Consider the following 23,431-nt stretch of genomic DNA (forward strand, 5'->3'; position numbering starts at 1 on the left):
ATGAGGGTTGGTTCCTATCTTCTGCCCCACTGTTGTGAGCTCTGCCTTTCTGGGCCTGAGCTTCAGTAGCCATGTTCCAGTTCCTGGGTCCCATGAGGCCCCCAAAACTTTAGGGGAACTAGGAGCCTTGTCCAAGAGCCTTGTGGCCTTTTGGTGCTTCTGGATCAGTCCAGGCCTCACAGCAACCAGAGGTTTGATGTGGACTTCTGGGAGCAGCATGCACTTACTGCCTGGCCTGGGAAGCTCTGTGCTGTCTGGGGGTCCAGTCTTGCTCTTCCTCCCAAAGTCATACATATCATCCACTGGCATGGACCACCTTTCCTCTGAGCCCAGGGCTGAGCTCAGCCTGGATATGGAAGGAGGGGAAGTTCCTCCCTTAGACGATCCTGAGGTGTGGGGGTGCGGCCCCGGAGTCAGGCGGCTTCCTGGTCTCGGAATTTAGCAATGACCTGTGCTTAGATTTCCATGTGACCATGAGGCCAAACTGCGGGGTTTTCTCTAATGGGGCTCAGAGTAGGGAGAGACGATGGGAGTCTAGTTCCTTCCCTCCTGCACAGTTACGTTAAAGCTCCTCTCTGCCTTCCCCCATTACTTGTCTCTCCTGGCTCCCTCTCAGAGAAGGCCCCAAAGGAGGATCTTGGGACATCTCGTCTGAGAGGCCGGAGACTTTAGCAATGCAAAAAATTCCAGAGGCTGAAAGGCAGAGGAAATGTCTTTTGGCTTTCAGATCTGGGTATGAATCCCAGAGTCACCCCGTTTGGCTGTGGGACCTTGGGCAAGCATTACAGCACTCTAAACCTCAGTTTCCCTGGGTGTTAAATGGCTCCTGAACAGCCAGTTTTGGAGGGAAACCGTTCAAGAGGAAGGCAGTAGGTAGCAGCAAGAACTACTGCTCCGCGGAGCTGGGACAAAGGCAAGTTCAAGGGCGGGTCAAAAGGGCGCCTGGGTCAGTTTTTACGGTGGGGGGGTGCCACGCAGTGGCGTGGGTGACCGCGCCTGGGCGCACACCTCGCATGGGGCGGGGGGGAGGGGGACCCTGCGGACCCGGCTGGGCCTGCACAAGCCGCAGCGGGGAGGGGGCGGGAGCGGGGAGGGGCGGGCCCTCGGCCGGGCTGGGCGGAGCGCGGAGCGGCGTCGGCAGCGCGGCGGCCGGGAGGGAGGTAGGCCGGGGCGCGCGGCGGGGCGCAGGAGGTGGCCGGCGGGCCGGGCACCGTGAGCCGACGTGGCTGCGGGCGGCACGCAGGCAGCGCCGAGGGCAGTCGGGCGAGCGCCGGGGCTTCGGCGGCCGCGGCCGAGGGCGGGACAGGAAGGCACGGGCGGCGCCGCAGCCTCGCCGGGCGCGGGGAGGGAGGTCTGCCCGCGGTTCCTCCCGGGGGCGTCCCCCGCCCCGGGCCAGTGCAGAGGATACGTGTCAGCACGTTCCCGCCCTTGTCATCTCATCCCATGTCACAGCCCCCTTCCAGGCCTGGGATCCCCCGGCCCCATTATCGCCAGGCCCAGCCCCCCGCGCTGACCCGTGGTCCTGTCCAGTTCCTTCGCCCCCATCGACCGGTCTCCCCGAGCAGCGAGGGCCCCGGCCCGGACGCCCGCAGAAGACACTAGTCAACACCTTCTCATCCCTGTCATCTCATCCCTCTGCCTAGCTCCACCCCAGGCCTGGGAATCCGGTCCCCTTTGGCCCATTGTCCCAGGGGCCAGCCCCGCGCCCACCGCCCTCACCCTGACCGGCGCGTGTTCCCCGGCAACGCGCGGAGACCCGGGATGCAGCCCGCGGGCAGGGCGGCCGTCCGAGAGGCGGCGGGCCGCGACGTGCTGGCCGCCGACCTCCGGTGCAGCCTCTTCGCCTCGGCCCTGCAGAGCTACAAGCGCGACTCGGTGCTGCGGCCCTTCCCCGCGTTCTATGCCCGCCACGACTGCAAGGACTTTGAGGCCCTGGTGAGTGCGCTTTTCCCTGGAGCTGCCCACTCCGTCCCAGGACACGTGGCCTGGGGAACCCGTGTTAGTAAACTTGCCAGCCCCCACGCTTTCCATTCCCAGCCTGGCCTTGGGGACGGTTTCCATGAGCTGAGAACACTCCCGACGCCCTAATGTTGACACTCCCAAGGCACTTGGTGGCTGCTTCCTCTTGTTAATGACAGGTGACTCATAGGACTGAAGTGAGGACTTCAGTAGTTGCATAGGCCACCACATAATTTCCCAGCTTGACCAGCCATAAGATGTTGATCGAAATCAGCTGATTCTGCTAAATAGGAAGTTATCCATCCCTTGGCAAATAATTAGACAACACAAGTCACCAAAGCCACCCACAGCTCCATCTTCAGATAAGGTAACATATGGGTAGTACTTTTATAAATTGTAACATACAGTACACATGTGAGCTGTTATTTCTCTGATGATTCCCAAGGCACTTAATTTCTTGCAGGGTTCGTTCACCTCAGGGTCAGCATTCCGGTCAGATATCAGTTATCTTTTTATGTAATCCAAATATTTGGAATTGCCTAGGAAAATATAGCTTACCAAAATTGATTTTGTAAGAAACAAAAAAGTGAAACAGCCTGTAATCATTAAAGACATTGAATTAGTAGCCAAAGATTTTCCCTCAAAGAAAACTCTGGGCCTAGCTGGTTTCATTGGTGAGTTCTACCAATCACTGAGGGAATACGTAATTTCAGTTTCAAATAAATTCTTCCAGAGTATTGAAAAAGAGGCTGGTATAACTTTGATACTAAATCTGATAAGGATGATACAAGAAAAGAAAATTATAGACCAATGTCACTCATGAGTATAAATGTAGAAATCCTTTATAAAATATTAGGATCCTGAATCTAGCAATGTATAAAAAGAATAATTCCTCATTAACAGGTGGGTTTATCTCAGGAATGCAAAATTAGTTCAACATTAGAAAATCAATTAATGTTATAAACCATGTTAACAGATTAAAGGAGATATTTAGAATCAAGAGATGTTTAGAATGATCTCCGATGAGGTGGTCACTGTTGGGTTCCCGTGTTGCTATCTTTCCCAGGAGGTAAAGGTACCAAGGCCCAGCCTCCTGAGCCCACCCTGTCCATTGCAGCCCAGGTTAGGGATGTGTTGAGGGCACCTCAGGCCTTGACTGTGGTACACAGATGTTTCAGGGTACAGGGAGTGGGAGATTGGAGAAAGAGGCAAACCCATGGCTTGTTATGCAAATTCAGATATTCAGTTTTGTAAGTTCTTGATATCAGAGCCTTGGGGATGAAACTTCCTTCAGTTTTGTCAAAGATATTTATGGAGCTCCTGCTGTGGTCTAGGTGCTGAGGGTACAGAATTACAGACCCAAGGAGAGGTTAACAGTGTGCTCAGCTATACTGTGGGGTAAGCCCTAGACATACAACATGGAAGCCCAGAGCAGGGACCCCAGCTGTTGGCAGTGGGCTGAGGTCAGGGAGCACTAACCAGGGGCAGTGACTGATGTCATGCCAACTCCCTAGGGATGTGGAGGATTTTGAAGAGCAGAGAGGAGGAAAGTGGTATTCCAGGAGGAGTAGCAGGATGGGCAGAAAGCCAGGAGCTCGCCAAGAAGGACAAGTCTGTACTGTAGGTGGCTGTCATGGGGAGCAGGAAGAGGTGAAGCCAACTGAAGCTCACAGGGTTGGACATGTCCTGCCAAGATGTGTGGGTTTTATGCTTGGGCAGGGGAGGGTGTTGGTGAGGTCTAGGATGCATTTCTGAAAGAGCCCTGTGGTGGCATGGTGAGAGAGGGATCTGTCCAGGAGGAACAGTCAGAGGAGGAGGGACTAAACTCACCAGAGGTGGTGCCCCACGATGCACTTTATTATTTTTTGCCAAGAAACATTCAAGTGGACTAGAATGCTCAATGAGTTTGCTTTCTACTGGAAGGTCTTTTTGGCAAACAGAATCGGGTTTGTTTGATGACTATGGGATAAAGGTAAAGGGAGTTTGGAATTGTTTTTATCATGCTTTTTTAAAATTTATTTTTAATTATGCAAGTAATGTTTGAATATATTCTTGTTATGAGAATTTCAAATGATACCATAAAAGTAAAAGTGTCCCCTGATAGAACTCACCATGTGCCACATGTCTCCCTATAGATATCAGGGCTCTCACTTTGGGGCACACCCTTTCTTCCATACCTGTAATCACTTGGGAGAGCATCAGCAATTCAGGTAGCCCCAAATAGCCACCTCCTCTTTGGGGACAGACTGTCCTTCACCTAGGGCTCATTGTGCCAGTGCTAGGCAGTGCACACTTTCTCTTAAGGGCCACTGGAGAAGCACAGGCAGATTCTTACTACGCTGTTCTGTTGCCATATTCCTTCTTGGGCGCCATTGTGAGGGAAGCCAGCTCAGGCTGCACAGATTCTGGCGGTCTGGAGGCATGGCTTTAACGAGAAGGCGCTCACCAGGCAGGGCCTCGGGAGGCATGCACACATTCTTAGATAAACACACGTTAGGTTTCGTTTTGCTATGTGTCACATGAGTTACAGAAAAGATGCGGAGAACTTGGCATCTGGACCTGTATCTGACTCAGACGTTAACTTTTAAAAGGGAATCCGGTCTGGACTTGCCCTTCTTGATCATTTTGTGGTTACCTGAAGAAGGAAGGTATGGAGCTGTTAAAAAGTTTTTCGTTTCGTTTGTTTGGCTAACAGCACTTGGAAGTAATTGTGAAACATTGTGTCATTTTCAGCCATTTTTAATTAATTTCCTCCGTACTATGAGATGTCATGACACACCTGTAACACAGGTGTTGTAGTTTCCAAAAATTAGAGCTCTGGCCTGAATCACTTTAACAGTTGTTTCCTGAGAATGCCCCCTGCTGAACCAAGCTCTGGGTTTTAGGTACGGTTCTGGCCTTATTCTTTCACAGCCCCCAAAGTCCCAAATCATCTCCCAGGTGCCTTGTTTTGAGGACATTTCTATTCTGAGTCAGCTCTTCGATTTTACACTGGAAGTTCTTTGTATTCCCGGTGCCAGGAAGGTGCTTATTGGATGTTTGAGGAATCAGTTGGGTATGTGCTGATTGCCCAGGCTGAGATGAGAGTTTCTGACTCTGTTCCTTGGGACAAGGATTGGCTAAGTTCCTATCAGATCAGAGAATCTGTAGCATTCTTGGGATGTCTGATAGCCCTGACCATTGGCCCCCAAACTTCAGGTTGAGCTATCCTGTGCACAGTTGACATCCCTGAGTCTTGACACAGAATCTTATCATTGACATCACAGCTGTAAAATTTTTGTTTTGTTTTTCTCCTAGAAAACATCATGCTCTGATTCTCCATTAGTCTGTAGACCCTTTCTGGGGTGGGAGGTGGGCGGGAATGGCTTCTTTGTGTTAATTCAACCCCTTGCCACCCAGTGTGCTTGAGGACCAGCAATATCAGCATCACCTAGGAGCTTGTTAGAAATGCAGAATGTCAGGCCCCATCCCAGACCTACCCAATCAAGATTTGCTTTTGTTTGTTTGTTTTTTTTGGTGAGGAAGATTGGCCCTGAGCTAACATCTATTGCCAATCTTCCTCTTTTTGCTTGAGAAAGATTGTCCCTGAGCTAACATTCATGCCAGTCTCCCTCTATTTTGTATGTGGGAAGCCGCCACAGCATGGCTTGATGAGCGGTGCGTAGGTCCCCACCTGGGATCCAAACCTGCAAACCCAGGGCCACTGAAACAGAGTGTGAGAACTTAACTATGATGCCACTGGGCAGGCCCAAGATTTGCATTTTAACAAGGTCCCCAGGCACTTGTGTGCATAGTGAAGTCTGAGAAGCACTGCATCTAGCCAACCCTGTTCCCAATTCACTATTTTGGGGGCCAGACTGCTCTAATTGACTCTCTGGTTCTGGTCTCTGGCTTGTACTGTCTAGACAAGCTGACTTCTCAGTGTCTGGGTTAAAAACGTGAATGAGCATCTCTCTGTCCTGACCCCAGGGTGTGCCTGCCCTCTCCATGCCATCCCCCTCTTTGTCCAGGCAAACGCTTCTCATCCTTTGAGACCCGGCTGGAACTTCATCTTATTCTGTGCCCCCTCCCCAAGCAGTTAGGAGTCCTTCCTCTGGGTTCTTTCACATTTTAACAAATTTGCTCTTATAAATAATGCTACGATAAACATCCTTCTATGTTAATTGTGGTTTATATCTCTAGTTATTTTCTTGAGATAAATTCCAAAAGGTGAAATTGCTGGCTCGAAGTCTAACAAATCTAAGGAAGGCTTTGTATGCTTATTTCCAGATTAGAAATTGGGTATTGACATTTCCTGGGGGAGAACAGAGATCATTCTTTTTCTTTCTCTCTTTTTTGAGGAAGATTAGCCCTGAGCTAACTACTGCCAATCCTCCTCTTTTTGCTGAGGAAGACTGGCCCTCAGCTAACATCCATGCCCACCTTCCTCCACTTTATATGTGGGACGCCTACCACAGCATGGCTTGCCAAGTGGTGCCATGTCTGCACCCGGGATCTAAACCGGTGAACCCGGGGCGGCTGAAGTGGAACGTGTGCACTTAACCGCTGCACCACAGGGCCAGCCCCAGAGATCCTTCGAATTTACAAGGCTCTCAACCTTGGCTTGCCTTGGAATCACCTGGGGAGCTTTAAGAACTACTGATGTCTGGGCCCCCTCTAGAGATTTTGATTTAATTGGTTTGAGTTGGAGCCTGGGCGTTGGGATTTTTGTTCATTTGCAGAGAATATGTAGTTTTAAAATTTTCCTATTAATTCATCATTTTCCTGAGCATCCAGCTGCTGGGTGGTGAGGAAATGATAACAATTAAATTCAGTCTAGTCAATAAGTGTCCATGTAGGTATATACTTGATATCTTGAGGTAAAATTCATAGTCTCTCAGGTTACCTTTTTTTAAAGATTGGCACCTGAGCTAACAACTGTTGCCAGTCTTCTTTTTTTTTGCTTTTTCTCCCCAAATCCCCCCAGTACATTGTTGTATATTCCAGCTGTAGGTCGTTCTGGTTGTGGTGTGTGGGATGCTGCCTCAACATGGCCTGACGAGCGGTGCCATGTCCTCGGTGCCCAGGATCCAAGCCGGCAAAACCCTGGGCCGCTGAAGCTGAGCACGTGAACTCAACCACTCAGCCATGGGGCCAGCCCCTCAGATTGCCTTTTTATTTCCCTGCTCTCAAAGACGGTATCTAAAAAATGAGGGGGGCGGGGGAAGCATACAGATATAAAAAGATATGGACACAGACATACATATAAGGTAATGTGGCTCTTGGTGGGTATGTGGCTAGAAAAATCTCAGCCTGTGGGACGGTGATGTGGAGGACCAGGGGTGGGATCATCCTTCTAGTACAAGCCACCTCCTCCCTTCCCAACCATCCCAGAAATGCAGGCCTCTCCTCAGATTGGGGAGCAGTAGAGGGGGAGATTTGATTAATAATAATAATGCGGTCCCTAACACTTACACTTCTAATCGCACTTCCTGGCACTCTTCTGAGCCGGCTGTACATGTAACTCATTTAATCTTCCTAACGGCTCAGCAACATAGGTTCTATTACTGTCTCTGTCATCATCAGCTCATCAGTAGATGTGCTGGTGGCAGACCACCAGGTGATGCCAGCGTGTAGCCAGGGTGGAGGCCACTCCTTTCTAAGGTCCCCATGATGACTCTTTTTGTGATGAGAACGCTTGTAAAGTAGACTCTCACCCCCAATCTGTTTTAGTAAATCTGGATTTCCATCCTTTAGACTTGTGCACAGCAATGTGTACCTGTATGTAACTGTGGTGTCACCTTTCTTGCCTTCATCTCAGCAGCCCATTGGTTCCACCCATCCCACCCACCCCACTGTTTCAGGTGTCACTCTGTCTGGTCCCCGAGGCTGGTTATCTTGGCTGTACCTTTGGTTCATTTCCTTCTAGCACCTCCACCCACATCTAGTAATTGTGACCTCTGGAGTCTTCCTAGACAAGGACTTCTTTCAGATGTTCTCTCTTGCCTGCTGCCAGCCCTTCTAGGACAACAGTGCTTCATATCTAAGCCTGAATATCCCCATCTTTTCCTGGTGATAAGAATCAACAAGTGGCAACTGCTGTAAACATAAATTCCTCGGCCGCCTCAGGAGATTATGATCTGGGTGGTTGGAATCTATCCACTGGGCTGTCCTGTCACCTCCTGACTCAAAGCAAGGAGGTTGAGTTGTCCCCTTCCGGGGTCATTGGTCCTCTCTGTCCTCTGCTTGCCCCCTGCTGGTTCCCTCCCCCTTGGTCTCTCAGTCACTCAAACCACCTCTTTCCCAGAGACTTTCTTTCTCAAGCCCCTTGGCTGCCCAGCACTGCCCATCATTCGGGCCTCACCCAGGCTGCCCACCCGCTTCTCTGGCTGAATCTTTTCTTGCTCCCCAGAGCGGAGGCTGCAAAAGTGTGGTCTGACAGGCCTTTTAGAAATTGGGAAATTAAAAAACAAAACAAAACCAAAATACCCCCGGCTTACTGATTTCTTTTTAAAACAAGAAAAACATCTGAGGCTCTGCAGCCTGGATGGAGGTCACCCTTGGGTAGAAACGAGCTGGATCTGCAACTGGGGGATTGGTGGCTGGGCCCTTTGCTAGGCCTGGGGTCTCCAGTTCAACACAGTCCTTACCACTCTTTCCTTGACTCCCCGCTTACTCATTTTTCTCCCCTCTCTGGCCCTGGGGGCATTTGAGCCTGGGACCACCTTTTAGAACAGGCACTGTTCACTTCTCTGCTCCTCCGCCATGCTCTTTCCCACTGAGAGTGCTTTCTCTGCCTCTTAAAGTCCTCCTCATCACTCCAGGTCCCACTCCATCCTACCTGTTCTGTAAACCTTTCCCTCTGCTTCCCCCCACCGCCAACCCCAGAAATGCCTGCCTTCCTCCTGAACGCTTCTTCAGTTGCTGGTAAGTGCCTTCCGCTGTCATGAACCGTGGTTCATAACTTGTCTAGATGGAGGTTTTCTGTCTCCTGACCCTAGTCCATACTAAGTGTTACGTGCATCTCTCTCCCCTCCTTTGACAGGGCTTAGGCACAGCCAGTAGCTCTCTTGGTTGTATATATTGGTTGTATATATTATTCTGGGATAGGAGACTCCAGAAACATACCTGAAGCTTCCCCAGCAGCCTCTTAAAGTTCTGCTAGAATTGCTTCTTGGGTTAAAATATTTATCCCATTATAAATTTCTTCATTGATTTGATAGGAAAGAATCACAGAGAATGGACTCTGGAGTCCGCCCACCTGGCTGCATGTCCCTGCCACTGAATAGCTGTGCGACCCTAGGCAAGGTGCTTAACCTCCCCAAGCCTCAGTTTCCTCCCCTTTAAAATGTGCTGTTGTGAGGATAAAACGAGATGACGCGTGCACAGCATTGAGCCTAGTGTGTGGCACGTGATCAGGCCTCAATAAATGGTAGTTACTGCCTCGTTCTGAACTTCAGGCCAGGTTCTAGGCTGGCTGCTGGGGCTCCAGGATTCATAAGATGTGGTTGGCCCTCAGGAAGTGTTTGTCCCAACTGCATCTGAGGTGGCCCCAGAGAGTGAAGTATCAACATGGGATTCTGCCTAGAGCACAGAGGAGCACAGAGGTGGTGGTGTGTCAGGGACAGGGGAGGTGACTTTAGGCTGGCCTTGAAGACTGAGTGGAATGTCATGCCTGGCAGCTGCAGAAGCACAGAGGAGGAGAGAATGGTGCAGTTGAGGAACAGCATGGGGGGAACCAATGGGAAGTTTGTGGCAGGAGGTGCTGTGGGAGGAGCCAAACCAGATTCTGAAGGGCCTTGTTAAGGGAGGGTAGCTAGATTTAGCAAATAAAAATATAGGCCACTTAGTTAAATTTGAATTTCCAATAAGCAACAAATAATTTTTAAAGTATGCCCCAAATCTTGCTTGGGTTATACTTATACTAAAAACATTTATTTTGTTTGTTTATGCGAAATTAAAATTTAACTGGGCAGACTGCATTTTATCTGGCAACCCAACTTGTATGTCTGGTCCCCAAAAGGCCCTCCTAAAATGCAGACAGATTTTCGTCACAAGAGGAAGAATCCTATTAACTTGGAGCAGATTTATTTTTCAGAGTAGCTTGAAAAGTGAAATGGGACATACAGGAGGTCAGTTGAGGGGTTAAAAAGTAGGGACAAAGAGGGCAGCCCGGCAGGACACCCAGGGGCTCTGCGAGGTCAGGCAGCAGTGGGAGGGCCCGAGCCCTGGAAGAGGGCTGGCCCCAAGGCAGCCCAGGCGAGAGCTGGGGTCCGGCTCGGATCTGGGAGGGGTCTCTCCCACTTCCCCAGACTGAGCCCCTGAAAGGGAACTGGCTTAGCTGACTGGCCTCTTGTGGGGCTCCCTGTGCCCAGGTCTGGACTGCTGGCAAGCGTGGCTGCTCACAGGTAGATTTGAGAACAGGAGTCATGGGAACAGTAATCATGGGAGAGAAGATGCAGCTCCGGTTCTGGGATGACAGGTGTGGACCAGGAGTAGAAAAGAAGGAAAGGGGAGGCCAAGATGAGCCGCAGAATGCTGGGCGTGTAGTTTGGACTACACTTCAGGCCATGCGGGCGGCCCCCTGAGGGTAAACCGTTTGGAACGCATCTTCAGGTGCCCACAGTGGCTCCCTTATGCTGCCCACAGAAGAAAGCCCAGCGTCCCCAAGGCAGGTACAAGGCCCTTCACAGGCTGATCTCAAGTCGCCTTTGCACTCCTGCTCCTGGCAACCGCTCCCCTACACTCTAGACTCTGGTGTCACAGAACGACCTGCAGTTAATGACGACAACAATTGCGGCGTTGCACTAACACTGCAGTACAGGACTTAGTGCCTTGCTGGTGCTGTAAGCTCTGGACTGTGTGACTTAATTAACCTGCGCAGGGATCCCGTGAAGTGGCTGCTCATATGACCCCAGTTATGTATTTGAGCAAACTGAGACACAGGAGGTCATACAACCCACCCGGGTCACACCGTGACTGGGGGATGTGAGCCCAGGTCTGGGCCCAGGCTGCCTAGGAGGAGATCAACCACGTCACCACCCACTTCTTTGACTACACGCCGCACTTTCATGCTTCTGTGCCTTTGCATGTCAAACCCAGGTCACACAGCACCTCCTCTGCCAGGTCCTGACCAACCCCGTCCCCCAGCCCCTAACCAACAGGAGTCCCGAATTTCCCCTTAGTAGTTTGTATCCATCTTTGTTGTGACAATGAATAGGTTTAAATCATAATTATTTACCTTTCTGCCTCCCCGCCGTGTAGCACCAACACTTATGGAGCATTTGCACATCCACACGTCCGTGTTTTTTTTAAATTGGATCCTCACTGATGCTCCATGAGGCATGTAGAGATAGTTTTGGTTTTTTTTAAAGATTTTATTTTTCCTTTTTCTCCCCAAAGCCCCCCAGTACATAGTTGTATATTCTTCGTTGTGGGTTCTTCTAGTTGTGGCATGTGGGATGCTGCCTCAGCGTGGTTTGATGAGCAGTGCCATGTCCGCGCCCAGGATTTGAACCAATGAAACACTGGGCCGCCTGCAGCGGAGCGCGCGAACTTAACCACTCGGCCACGGGCCAGCCCCTAGAGATAGTTTTATTAGAAGTCTGAGGCTACTGATTGAATCTTTGGAAATAGAGACAGGAATAAAGTGGTCCTGAAATTTTTCTGATTTTCAACTACAGAGTTGAGAAATGAAACCCCCAAGGTCAGCAACAGTCAACTTTCTAGAGAAATGGAAAAAAACCCACTAGTATTCATAAAGTACCAAGTGCATCCCTAGCAAAGGGGGTGTGTGTCTGTGTTGTCCAGGGAGAACTATAAGCAAGAGAAGAAATGGACATGTATAGGGGCTGGCCTGGTGGCGCAGCAGTTAAGTTTTCACGTTCCGGTTCGGATCCCTGGTGCGGACCTACACACCACTTGTCAAGCCATGCCTTGGCAGGCATCCCACATATAAAGTAGAGGAAGATGGGCACGGATGTTAGCTCAGGGCCAGTCTTCCTCAGCAAAAAGGGGAGTATTGGTGGCTGATTTTAGCTCACAGCTAATCTTCCTCAAAAAAAAAAAAAAAAAAGATAATGGACATGTATAGACCAGGCTCTACCAGGCTCTGAGATTCTACTACCTTTAATCTTCCCAACAACCCAATGTGGAGATAGTGGACCAGGTCCAGTGCCTTGCCTCAGGAGCAGGATTCAAATTAATATCTGTCTGCTCTGTCCACTACATCCAGGAATGAGGAGAATTAAAAACACACAAGGCAGTCTTTGGCCTCCAGGCGTCCTGGCCATCTGAGGAGAGAGTACAGGGGCTGAGTCTTTTAGAGGTTAAGAGAGAAGGGTGCCTGGTTTCGTAGAGGTGGAGGAAGGGGCATTCCAGGGGACTGTGAGCAAAGCTTGGAGGTGGTACAACCCAAGGCATATTCACAGACGACGCCAGTCTGCAGTGTCTTAAGTGCCATCCTGGAGAGATTTGGTTTCTAGTCAGTGATAACTTCTGAGCACAAACTACAGATACCTAGTAGCTATCTGTTAGCCCAGGTCCCCAGTCTCTTATCAGAAATCCTGGCACCAAGTATGTTTCAGAATTCAGATTCTGCCTGACTTTATGAAAGTAATAATATGCTCCAAGGACACGACCAAGTGACCGACTCAGACGCCTGTCTCAGGCCACACCGGGAACCAGTTGGGAACGCTCTCGGACAGATCACATGCACAGCAGGGCGGGGTCTGGTGTTTCATTTCTGGGGAAGTCCTTGCACAGTCCAGCAGAGGTCCCGGAGCTAGTCTTTGCCCCCCAAAAGTGACAGCTCAGCTGTGAGGAGATGAGATTCCCGTCAGGCGGGTGCAGGCGTTTCTCTGGCCTAATGAAGCCCCATGTTCTCTCTTGCAAGGCAGGTGTCTCTTGTAAAAATGCCATAGGCATGGCTGCCAGAGTCCTCACAAAAAGTCACCACACTCAGGAAACCCCAAATTAGCAGCTGGCTCCCCACTCATAGCTTCTTCTAGTCCACATGCAGTTTTCCATTCTGGGTCGTTTGTCCCATAAGTGTGGCCTGTTATGTATGTAGTTGCCTTGCTGCCTTATCCCGTCTCTAGGGGAGCAGTTAACAGGTTAATGAAGGTCGTTTTCTCGTGCTGAAGGGACAAAGCTTTGTTAACCCTTTACCCACACGTGCATGTTCTGTGTGTTTTCTGACACCTTCATCGAGTGAGCCCTGAGTCAGACATTCATATTCCTACAACGAAGTGCACCGATAGTAACACAAAGTGGGAGAAATAAAGGTTAAATGAACCTCACATCAGCTCAGGTCGGGTTTTGTGCCAGATGAGCTACAAAACAGCCTTTCAGTGTTGGGAGCTTTTGGCATTGAGGAGTATTTGGAAAGGGGATTGTTGACCTGTGCGTTTCTCAGGAAATGTCATGAAAGACATGCAAGTCGCCTGCCTTACCACTAGAGGGCCCCTGGTTATCATTTTGTCCAGGATCCTTGCTAATGGAGGTTTTTCCTCACTTCAGCTTGCAGATGCCAGCAAGTTACCCAACCTGAAAGAACTTCTCCAGTCCTCTGGAGACAGAGAGAAACGGGCCTGGGACCTGGTGAGCTGGATTTTATCCTCAAAGGTCCTGACAATCCACAGTGCAGGGAAGTCGGAGGTGAGCCTTTGGTCTGCAGGATCACAGATTCCTAGGGCTGAAGGGCTCTGGGACCTCCTTGTGCACCAGAATAACCAGGGCAGCTTGCTGAAAGTGCAGACTCCCAGACCCCAGAGATTCTGATTCTGTGTCTGGAGTGCGGCCCGGGAATTTGCACACTGGCAGTGCAAAGCTGCCTTCTCCCTCTTCCTAGCTGCGTGACCTTGAGCAGGTGACTGGGTACATTTCAGTACCTCGGTTTCCTCATCTGTAAAGTGGGGATGATAATTATGCTTCCATCAGGGAACTGGGTGTGAGAATTGAATGAATGTTTGCACTTAGAACAATGCCTCAGGGCTCAGTAAATCTTGGGTGTCACAAGCACCCCAGGTAATTCCCATAAGAGTGGACCCTTGACCATACCTTAAGAAACTCTGGCCTAGTCCAGTCATCAGGAAACAGAGGTAGAACCCGAAATAGTGGAAAACCTTAGGCTCTGGGTTCGATTCCTACTTCCATCCATTACTGAATCGCCTTTTCCCCATTTGTAAATTGAGAATATTAATAGTTACCTGAGAAGGGAGCTGTGATAGAATGTCACCCCCAATACGGTTTCTGGCACAGACCAGACACTCCATAATTTGGTTTCCCTTGCCTGGCTGGGATCTTCCAGGGACAGGCTGGCATGACAAGGACCAGAGGGTAGGACTGGCAGATCGCTGGTCTGGTGCTCTCTCCTCTGAGTGGCATCTGTACTGTTCTCCACTTAATTAATCAATTTTAATTCAAGAGCATTCAATTTTACGGTCTCCTGCTAAAGACAGAAGTCCTCCTTAGGTGGTGTAGAATTTGGTATCTGGGATTCTGGGGTGTAGGGACAGCCGTCTGTGTTGGATGGTAAAATAACAAAGAGCTGTGGAGTGGGAGTTAGGAGACCCGTACTCAGGTCGAGGCTGGGCCGCTCACTCCTGGGTGATCTCTGGGTTTCACTTTTGTCATCTGTTAAATTGAGATTCATTCATTCATTCATACCTCATATGGGCATCAAGTGCCTACTAGATAAAGTAGATAAGGCAATGGCTCCTTGACTTTTATTTTATTTTATTTTATTTTTTTGGCTCCTTGACTTTTGATTATTAACCAGTTAAATTCCATTAAAACATGGAGTCTTGGCACCCAGGATTATCAGCTTTTTATTGTGCCCAAGTAAGGACATTAGCCCACCATGTATCATCATTTTATAAGAGGATGTTTTCACACAAAAAAGGAGGATAGTCCTGATCTCAGAATAAAGGAGAGTTCTTCCAAAGAAAGGCTTGTGGCAACCTTACGTCAGTATTAACGTATCTGTTCTATTGCCCTTATTCTTCTCCTTTAATCATAACCCAGAGAAAACTTCACGATAGACTGGCTTTAATCTGTGACTTACTGTTTGGAAATCGCTGAAATGATGTGGTCTCTGTCCTGAAGAGGATTGTTGCCCTTTAGTAAGGAGCTCACCTTTCTGTATCAATCAGCTTTTGGTGCATAACAAACTATCCCCCAAACGTAGTGGCTTAAAACACCATTGATTGCTTTTCACAATTCCATGGGTTGCTTGGGTGGTTCTTCTGGCTGGGGCTGGCTTGCCTGGGGCTGGATGATCTAGGGTGGCCTCACATGTTTGGGGCTTCAGCTGGGATGGCTGCTGTAGTTGGGGCCTTCCTCCATGAGGTTTTCATCCTATTGAAGACTAGCAGGGCTTGCTCACATGGCAGTGAAGAGGGAAGTGTTCCCAGCAGCAGACAAGGAAGGGCAAGCCCTTTTCAAGTGTCTGTTTGCCATATATTTACTAAAGTCCCATTGATGAAGGTAAGTCACACGGCCAAGCCCAGATTCAAGGGGCATGGGAGGAAAAGTCTGTGGCCATTTTTGCAATTGATCACACCTTTCTACCCCCGAGATTATTGTAAAGATGGAATACAGGAAATAGATGTGAAAGTGGTATGAAAATTAGAAGTGATCTTTAGTTAGAAGGAGCAATTCATGCTTCTCAGTTAGCCTACTGTAGGGAAAAGGTTATTAGAGGGAAGCAGTCTTGAGCTAGAAGCTCTGAGCCTGTTTACAAATTGATGACTTTATTCTCATGAAACCAGTTTTCCTCATGAGCAGATCCCCTAGGAGTTAAACTCAATGCTTTAGGAGGCCATTTTCGTAGCATATTTTACCAGCTTCCCAAATAAAATTGCGACTCCCTACATGTTTTCAAGTTTGAAAAGATCCAAAAGCTGACTGGTACCTCTCACATGCCTGTCCCCGTGCCGGACTTCCTGTTTGAAATCGAGTACTCCGACCCAGCGAACGCCAAATTTTACGAGACCAAAGGAGAACGAGACCTAATCTACGCCTTCCACGGGAGCCGCCTAGAAAACTTCCATTCCATCATCCACAATGGCCTGCATTGCCACCTGAACAAGGTGGGGCCTAAGCCTGCTGACATGGGGGGGTCAGAACCCTGGGGAGTTTGCTGGTGGGGGTTGGGGGGTCATTTCACTAAGGCCTTACCACTCAAAGTGCGGTCTGCTGACCAGCCCCAGCAGCAGCAGCCCCTGGGAGCCTGTGAAAATGCAGGATCCTGGGCCCACCCTAGACCTTCTGCATCAGAACCTGCATTTTAGCAAAACCTCCAGGAGATTCCTATGCTGATTACACTTTGAGAAGCATGGATTTAAAGATGGTTCCCAACCTTGGCTGCACATTCGGAATCACTTGGGGAGCTTTAAAAATCCGAATGCCCAGCTGCATCCCAGACCAATTAAACAAGAGTCTCTGGAAGTGGCCCAGGCAGCAGCATGCTTTAAAAGCTCACCAGGTGATCCCAGGTGTGGCAACCCTCATTACTCAGCGTGGTCCTTGGGCCAGTGGCATCTGCATCACCTGGGAGCGTGTTGGAAATGTGGAGCCTCAGGCCCATCCCAGACCACCTCCTCAGAAAACACACTTTAACAAGCTCCCCGGGTGATTCATGTGCACGTTGACATTTGAGAAACAGTTCCCTAGGGGACACTCCAACAGAGTTGGCCCTTAGAGAAATTGAGACTTGTGCTGAGGAGGGGTCCTTTCCTTCCATCCTTGAGCTTCATTCCTACCATTTTTTAGAGTCAACAGCTGGCACTTATTTTGTCTCTCAGTGAGGTGTAAGAGAAAGAGTATAGACAGGAGCCAAAAAGACCACCTTGGCAGCTCTGTGGCCCTGGGCAAATTTACGTAGCCTCTCTGAGCCTCAGTGTTCTCATCCGTAAATAAGACGCCATTACCCACCTGCTGGTGTGCTGAGATGATTGAACCAGTTCATGGATGCAAAGGGCTCTTCCTGTTTTAGGCACCAAGGCCACAGTAGCTGCTTTTATAGGCTGATGGAGAGGGAATCTGGTGGAGTTAGGGGGCTGCAGCCTTTCCCCAGGCCTGGCAGCATCTGCCTTGTCTGAGGGGCTGGCTCCATGAGCCACGGGCTCAGCTGTGGCTGATGCAGCCCGAAGGCTAGGAAGACTTTCCCAACGCTGCTGCGTCTGATTAGTGCAGTTGGTTTTTGCTGAGGATGACCGGCTTGTTTACACTGGCTCTCAACTTACTATTATGGCCAGGCTACTGGAATCCAGGGGCCTCCGCTTCACACCGGAGCCAGCCTGGAGAAGTTGCCTGCGGACTGCAGTCTTGTACACCAAACCCTTACTTCACTGCCCCAGCGGTTTGCTGCTTAGAAGCATCTCACAAGAGTCCTTTGGTAAAGGGGATGCTCTTCTGGCCTCCTCTGTCTGAGTTTTCAGTGAGGGGCTTGTTTGAGGGAGCCCACCTGCCACTTGAAGCTGTGAGACTGTTTTTGTGGTAGAGATACCCCAAGTTTCCCACTCTTGTGCACCTCTGTTCATGGCATCCTTGCACAAGGCTCTCGAGCCTAGGGAAGGGTATATACGTGGCAGGCATAAGTGGAAAATGGATGTGGGCGTCAGAGGACACCCAGCGTCCTTGGAAAACGTCTCTGTCAGCTTTTGAGAGATGAGGACACTGCCTAACCTGGCAAGGGGCTTCCCAAAGACCAAGCAAAGGCTTGTTTCATTTCCCCTAAGCTTCACTTAACCAACTAGAATTGTGGAAGCCTGGTGCAACTAAGTAGCTTATTTCTCAATTTCCAAGCATAGGATATTCAGTGAGCTAAGTCCGCTCATCTCTTAGATACTGATACTGTGGCCCAAGAATAGCAATTGAATTTCAACTTGAATGTCAAATTCCATTCATTGGTAGCAGCTACCTGGAATGTTAAGAAGGATTCTGAGTCAGTGTGAATGAATGCCATGATTGATATTTTTGTGTTGGCCATCATGGTTGATTATTGATGTTTACCATGGGCAAAGGATGTGTTTGCTATGCCTGCCAAAGCCTCAGCCTGCAGGTATTTGCACCTGAGATTCTTCTCTGTCATCTGGCATACTTCCTAACGGAGGGCACCAAGTTAGCACCTGCCACCAGGGAACTGCCTCCCAGAGTTTTGGACATTTTCTTGGTCAACACCAACACAGAGTAAAACTTACCTTGCCCCTCATAGAGGCCTTCCTGTTTGGGTTATAGTTTCTGGTCTGGGAGATTCATTTCTTTCCTATGACTCAGGGGTGGGCCTCATGGCCGAGTGGTTAAGTTCGGGTTCTCCACTTCGGCAGCTCAGGATTTCACTGGTTCAGATCCTGGACACAGATGTGGCGCTGCTCATTAGGCCATGCTGAGGTGGCGTCCCACATGCCACAACTAGAAGACCCACAACTAAAATATACAACTATGTACTGGGGGGATTTGGGGAGAAAAAGCAGAAAAAAAAAAAGATTGGCAACAGTTGTTAGCTCAGGTGCCAATCTTTAAAAAAAAAAGAAATGACTCAGATTACTTCCCCTCTCAGGTGTGACCTCCCTCCCTGTATATAAAGGTGTGACTTTGCTTCTGCAAGCCCATCAGTGTAACCATGTTTAACACATTCATATAACAGGAATTACCACATATGCTATGACATAAGAGCCTGTGATGGAGTGTCCACCCCTCTCATGTGCCAGGTGTCCTGCTAGATGCTTTCTGCACATTCTCTCATCGAATCTTCATCCACGACCTTCTGAAGGAGATACTCGTATCACCATTTTTCACATGTAGAAACTAAGACCCAGAGAGTTTAGATAACTTGCCAGCTTGTTGGAGGAATAGGCAGGATTCAAACTCAGGTCTGTTGGGACTCTTATACCTATGGTTTTCTGACTCACCCTTGACCGCAGGAACTACAAGTTTGCCAGGCTAGTTAGCCACATCCACAATCAATTAAACTGCCATCAGATAGGAATGTGGTTAGTAATAACCCTAGGATGATGTGATAATATTATGTGGCCTTGTACCTTTTGCTGGGGAAAAAAAGAGACTGGAAAATTTTCTTTATACAACTCTGTTGAAGAAAGATCTGTGTTGTCTTGCTGTGCCAACCCTGCATTCACAGGCCCTGTCTGTTTTCACTTGACCTCTGCCATTCCAGACATCCTTGTTCGGGGAAGGGACCTACCTCACCAGTGACTTGAGCCTGGCCCTCATTTATAGCCCCCACGGCCATGGGTGGCAGCGCAGCCTCCTTGGCCCCATCCTCAGCTGTGTGGCCGTGTGTGAGGTCATTGACCATCCAGATGTCAAATGCCAAACAAAGAAGAAGGGTGAGTGAGCACTTGGCCCAGACCTGGGCTGTGCATACTCTTGCCGTTGGCCCAGCTGTTCAGTGGGGTGCCCATTGCATACCAAAAGCTGGGCTGGGTCCAAACCAACGTATGACAGGGACTGCCTTCAAGGGGTGAGCAGTCTCCTTAGGGGTTGAACACACGATGGAAAAGATCTCACTTACTACAAGGTGCTGGGTAGGGAGTGCCGGGAACTGGGTCTCATTCACTCTTGGGTGCCTAATGTCAGCAGCGAGCCTGGTACGTACTTGACATTCAATAAATATTTACTAAACTGAAGCTAAAGATGTGTATCCAGATCCTGTCCCTCCAGGCTACTCTGGTGTGTTCCGGGGCCCCCAGAGGCTGTGAGGGGCAACTCAGGCCCCCGTGGGGAGTAAACCCCAGGCTCTCCCGGGAGTCAATGACTAGCTGGCCGCCTCAGTCCACTCCTCTGAGGTTCCTTAGATTCTTTGCTCTCTGCCCCCTGCGGTTTTGCCTTTGGAGACAGAAGAGTCACAGAACTGTCATTCTCGTCTCCAGAACTGGCCTGTTGGTTCCACAGGGACAAGGAGAATTAAGAACACTGTCTGTTCTTGGCCTCTAATATAAAACAACTGGAATCCCGAGGAACCGGCCCAGGCCTGACGCCACCCTCTCAAACCAGACAGCGTGAATATTTGCATTTATAATTGTTAGGAAGTTTGCAAACCGTGACATTAGACATCAAAACAAAACCTTGCAACACCTGCTGGCACGCAGCTTTTTTTTTGTAAAGCTTTTTCGTGTTATTAAAAGTTTTTGTTTTTTAAACGAGTCTTGGTACAAAGGGTAGAAGATAAGTGTTCTACAAAGCTCGAATCCAGAATGGTTCATCTAGAATGCCTGCTAAGAGACTTGTTTCCCATCCAGTCCTGTTCCCAGTTCCCGGTCCCAGATTCTTGTTTTGTTATGGCCATCAATCTGCTGCTTACCTCTGCTTTCCCCACTCGGTTTTTTCCCCTTGTATCCCTCTTATTTTCCTATTCATTTTTTCCACCTCCTGTTTGTCTGTCTGTTGGCTTCTCCTGTTTTTTTAGTGCTGCCTCACATACACAAACAGGCCATTCCTCAGCCTGGTGGGGCTTCTCCACCCTAAAGACCAGGAGGCTTGACCTGTTTCTATTCATAATTTGCTGCTTTTATTATTGTATTTCCCCCACCCTCTACTCTCCTCATTCAGATTCCAAGGAGCTAGACCGCAGGAGAGCGAGAATCAAGCACAGTGAAGGGGGAGACATCCCTCCAAAGTACTTTGTGGTCACCAATAACCAGCTCCTGCGTGTGAAGTACCTGCTGGTGTACTCGCAGAAGCAGCCCAAGAGGTGAGAAGGACGGTCCCCATGTGAGGCCCAGGAGAACCACTCAAGGCTGCACAGTACTGGGTTCTTAGTATAGCACCCCCTTTCCTCCAGCCTTAGACCTCGGCTGTGTATCAGGTATATAAAGCACTATGCTAGACACTGTGAGGGGAGGAATAGAGGTCCAATAAGATGTAGTCCTGGCCCTAAGAGGACTGTGTACTCTAGCAAAGAAGATAGAGATTCGTAAACACAAATAACACGAGGGACTGACTGAAGCCAGATTGGCTGCTTTAGACCGTGAGGCCCCTTAGCCACCAAGGCTCCAGACTGCAGTCTGAAAGCCACTGATTAGGTTAAGCTCAGAGGCTGGAATTGTGTGCCACCCAGCTCTGTCACTTCCCACAGCGTTTGCTGAACCACTGCCTGCCCCTCTCGGGAGCAGAGATGCTTCATCTTTATCTCTAAAATGAGGGTGTTAAAACCAACAGCCGACAAGGCCTTTGGGCTCCTAAGAGCCAGGGTGGATGCCTCCTCCCATCTCAGCGGAGTGGATGTGGGGGTTGTCTGCAGGGTTCTCCAGGGCTGGGGGTCACTTTGAGATCTTATCATTGTTGGGGCTCATGGTAGAGCTTCTCCTGGGGGTGAGCAGCACATAAGACAGGAAAGGGGGCCACTTTAATACTCCCCACTTCTGCTTGTACATACCAGTGGGTTCCACACTTAGGATTTCATAAACTGGTAAAATCTACCCCTTCGCCCCAAAATTTGGGAAGTAGGGTTCCTGAGTCTGGGGAACATTATCCTTTGGTTTAAAATCATCTGGCTTTTTCTACTTGAAAATTCCGTTCCTTCCCACTTCTCCCTGGAGTGTCTCTTTCGTGCACACTTGGACGGTTTAGATCATCTCTCAGCGGACTAAGAGGATTTCCCCCGCTCAGATTGCTATGTGTGCATGTCTAAAACTGAAACGACTTCTGCTAAATAACCCGCCACCTGCTGCCATCTGGATAGACACCTTAAGCAAGGTCATTCTTCTAGATACCAAAATCCTACTTAAGAAAAGATGGGTTATAAAAGGTGCATGAGGAGCTGTAAAAGAGAGGATCAGGATGAGCTCATTGCATAGCTGTCTTTTTACATTTAGAAAATGTTCTGGTGAAAGGCATGTCGGTGCCAGAGCAAACAGCCCCAGATTTTTTAAGCAAAGGAGCATGCACGAAGCTTCATTTCATGGCTCGCTCAGAGGATGAAATTCATCATTTCATCTTCTTTGAGCCAGAAGTTGTTGCATATACTTTAAAAAAATGTTTTTCTCTTTTTTGCTAATGTCATTCTTTTTTCCCCCTTAAGCAGAGCTTCAAGCCAGCTCTCCTGGGTTTCCAGCCATTGGTTTACGGTCATGATATCCCTGTATCTGCTGCTGCTGCTCCTAGTGAGTGTCATCAACTCCTCAGCTTTCCAACACTTTTGGAATCGTGTGAAGAGATAGGGGTCTTTCTGGGCCCGGTGTGGGGGCCACCTCGACCATGTGCCTTATGATAACTTGTTCTGTACCTCCTGTGCCCCACATCCAGCCAGGTTGAACCTGGGGGCCAGTTGGGGACCACAGGACAATTTTCACATGCCATAATGTATCGATTGCCTTTGATGATGCTCCTGGCCACACTCCGGTCAACAGAGACCCCTGGTCTCTCACTTTTAGGTTTTGGGGGCGCCCTCCTGTCTGCTCCTCCCTAAACGGTCCTAAGGAGTTGGCTTTTCTGCCAGGGCCAAAGGAAAAAGTCCTGCTGCATTTAAAAACAAAGTGTCCAGGCCGTCAGTGCTGTGTTTACAATCGCTCCTGGCAGATGTTGGCCCTTTCTCTAATGCTTTCTGGAAGGCGGAAAATGTGTAGTGGGGACTATAAATCACTGACGATTGCCTTGTTTTGACTTGAGACACCCAAGAGGAGCAGTCATGTTTCTCATAAAAATCGGTGGGATCGTTTTTGAATTCCATCAGCCTTTGTATGTGAGTGCAAAACATTTTCACGGTTTTCTTAAGTCAACAAACAGCCTCCTGCTACAGCCGTAGCACCCCCCCGCCCAACCACGGATGAGAAAGGAGGGAGTCAGAGACCTGAGGAAAAATATGAACTTAACAATGAGCGACTCAAGTTGGCTTTTTCTAAAAATTACCAACTGCTGATTACAGCTGAAATGGAACCAAATGTTTATTTTCTGATTTTTTAAAAAAAATAGCTATTTGACAAATGCATCTTTGTGAGCTGAGTAAAAGGGGAAATTTCTAAACCTAGAGCACCACTTGGGCAGTGTCCACAGCCTCTCTCCTGGCCATGATTTAGAGAAAGGGGTTTAAGCTGCAGGTCTGCCTCCTGTTCCTGTTCTCATGAAGCTGCCTTGACCGTGGCCTGCCAGCCACAAGCGCCACGCCGTAGGCCGTCTGTGGGCTGCCAGCCGGCCTTGGAGACAGAAGCCTGCCTCAGTGTGCCACGGATGTGCGTGGACCGAGCCTCCCACAGAGGGGTCGGGTCTTTAGGACTCAGCCTGGGCTTTAACTGTGCAGGAAGAGCCTCTGGCTGCCCAGAGAGCGGCTGTTCTACTGGCTGTGTTCTCTGCCCCTCCTTCCTGCCCCCTTTCAGCCATAACGGAGCCCTGTCTGATCTGGGAAGGGAGATTTCTGTAAAGAAGGGGGAAAGTCATTTTTCTATAATTTGTGAAGTTGTAAAAAAGCCACGATCATGGTTTTTGCATTGAATGTTGGAACATTTCAGAAATAATAAATGTATTTTCCTAATTA

The 23,431-nt window shown here is 49.3% G+C and overlaps 1 protein-coding gene across 3 annotated transcripts; it reads left to right on the forward strand.

Moving 5' to 3' along the window:
- Positions 1-1,098: 1,098 nt before the first annotated feature.
- On the forward strand, positions 1,099-23,431 carry PARP16 (poly(ADP-ribose) polymerase family member 16). 3 transcript variants are annotated; one of them, XM_070577098.1, is made up of 7 exons: positions 1,099-1,160; positions 1,644-1,935; positions 13,459-13,596; positions 15,825-16,031; positions 19,118-19,289; positions 20,512-20,653; positions 21,986-23,431. In XM_070577098.1, exons 2-7 carry the CDS (start codon positions 1,762-1,764, stop codon positions 22,119-22,121), a joined length of 969 nt encoding a protein of 322 aa, XP_070433199.1. In that variant the 5' UTR covers positions 1,099-1,160; positions 1,644-1,761; the 3' UTR covers positions 22,122-23,431. The 3 variants fall into 3 exon arrangements, with proteins under 3 accessions (XP_070433199.1, XP_070433207.1, XP_070433217.1); XM_070577106.1 differs by having other exon boundaries at positions 1,101-1,160; positions 13,459-13,539; XM_070577116.1 differs by lacking the exon at positions 13,459-13,596 and having other exon boundaries at positions 1,101-1,160.

This window comes from Equus przewalskii, chromosome 1 (assembly GCF_037783145.1).
Source record: "Equus przewalskii isolate Varuska chromosome 1, EquPr2, whole genome shotgun sequence".
Classification (NCBI taxonomy): domain Eukaryota; kingdom Metazoa; phylum Chordata; class Mammalia; order Perissodactyla; family Equidae; genus Equus; species Equus przewalskii.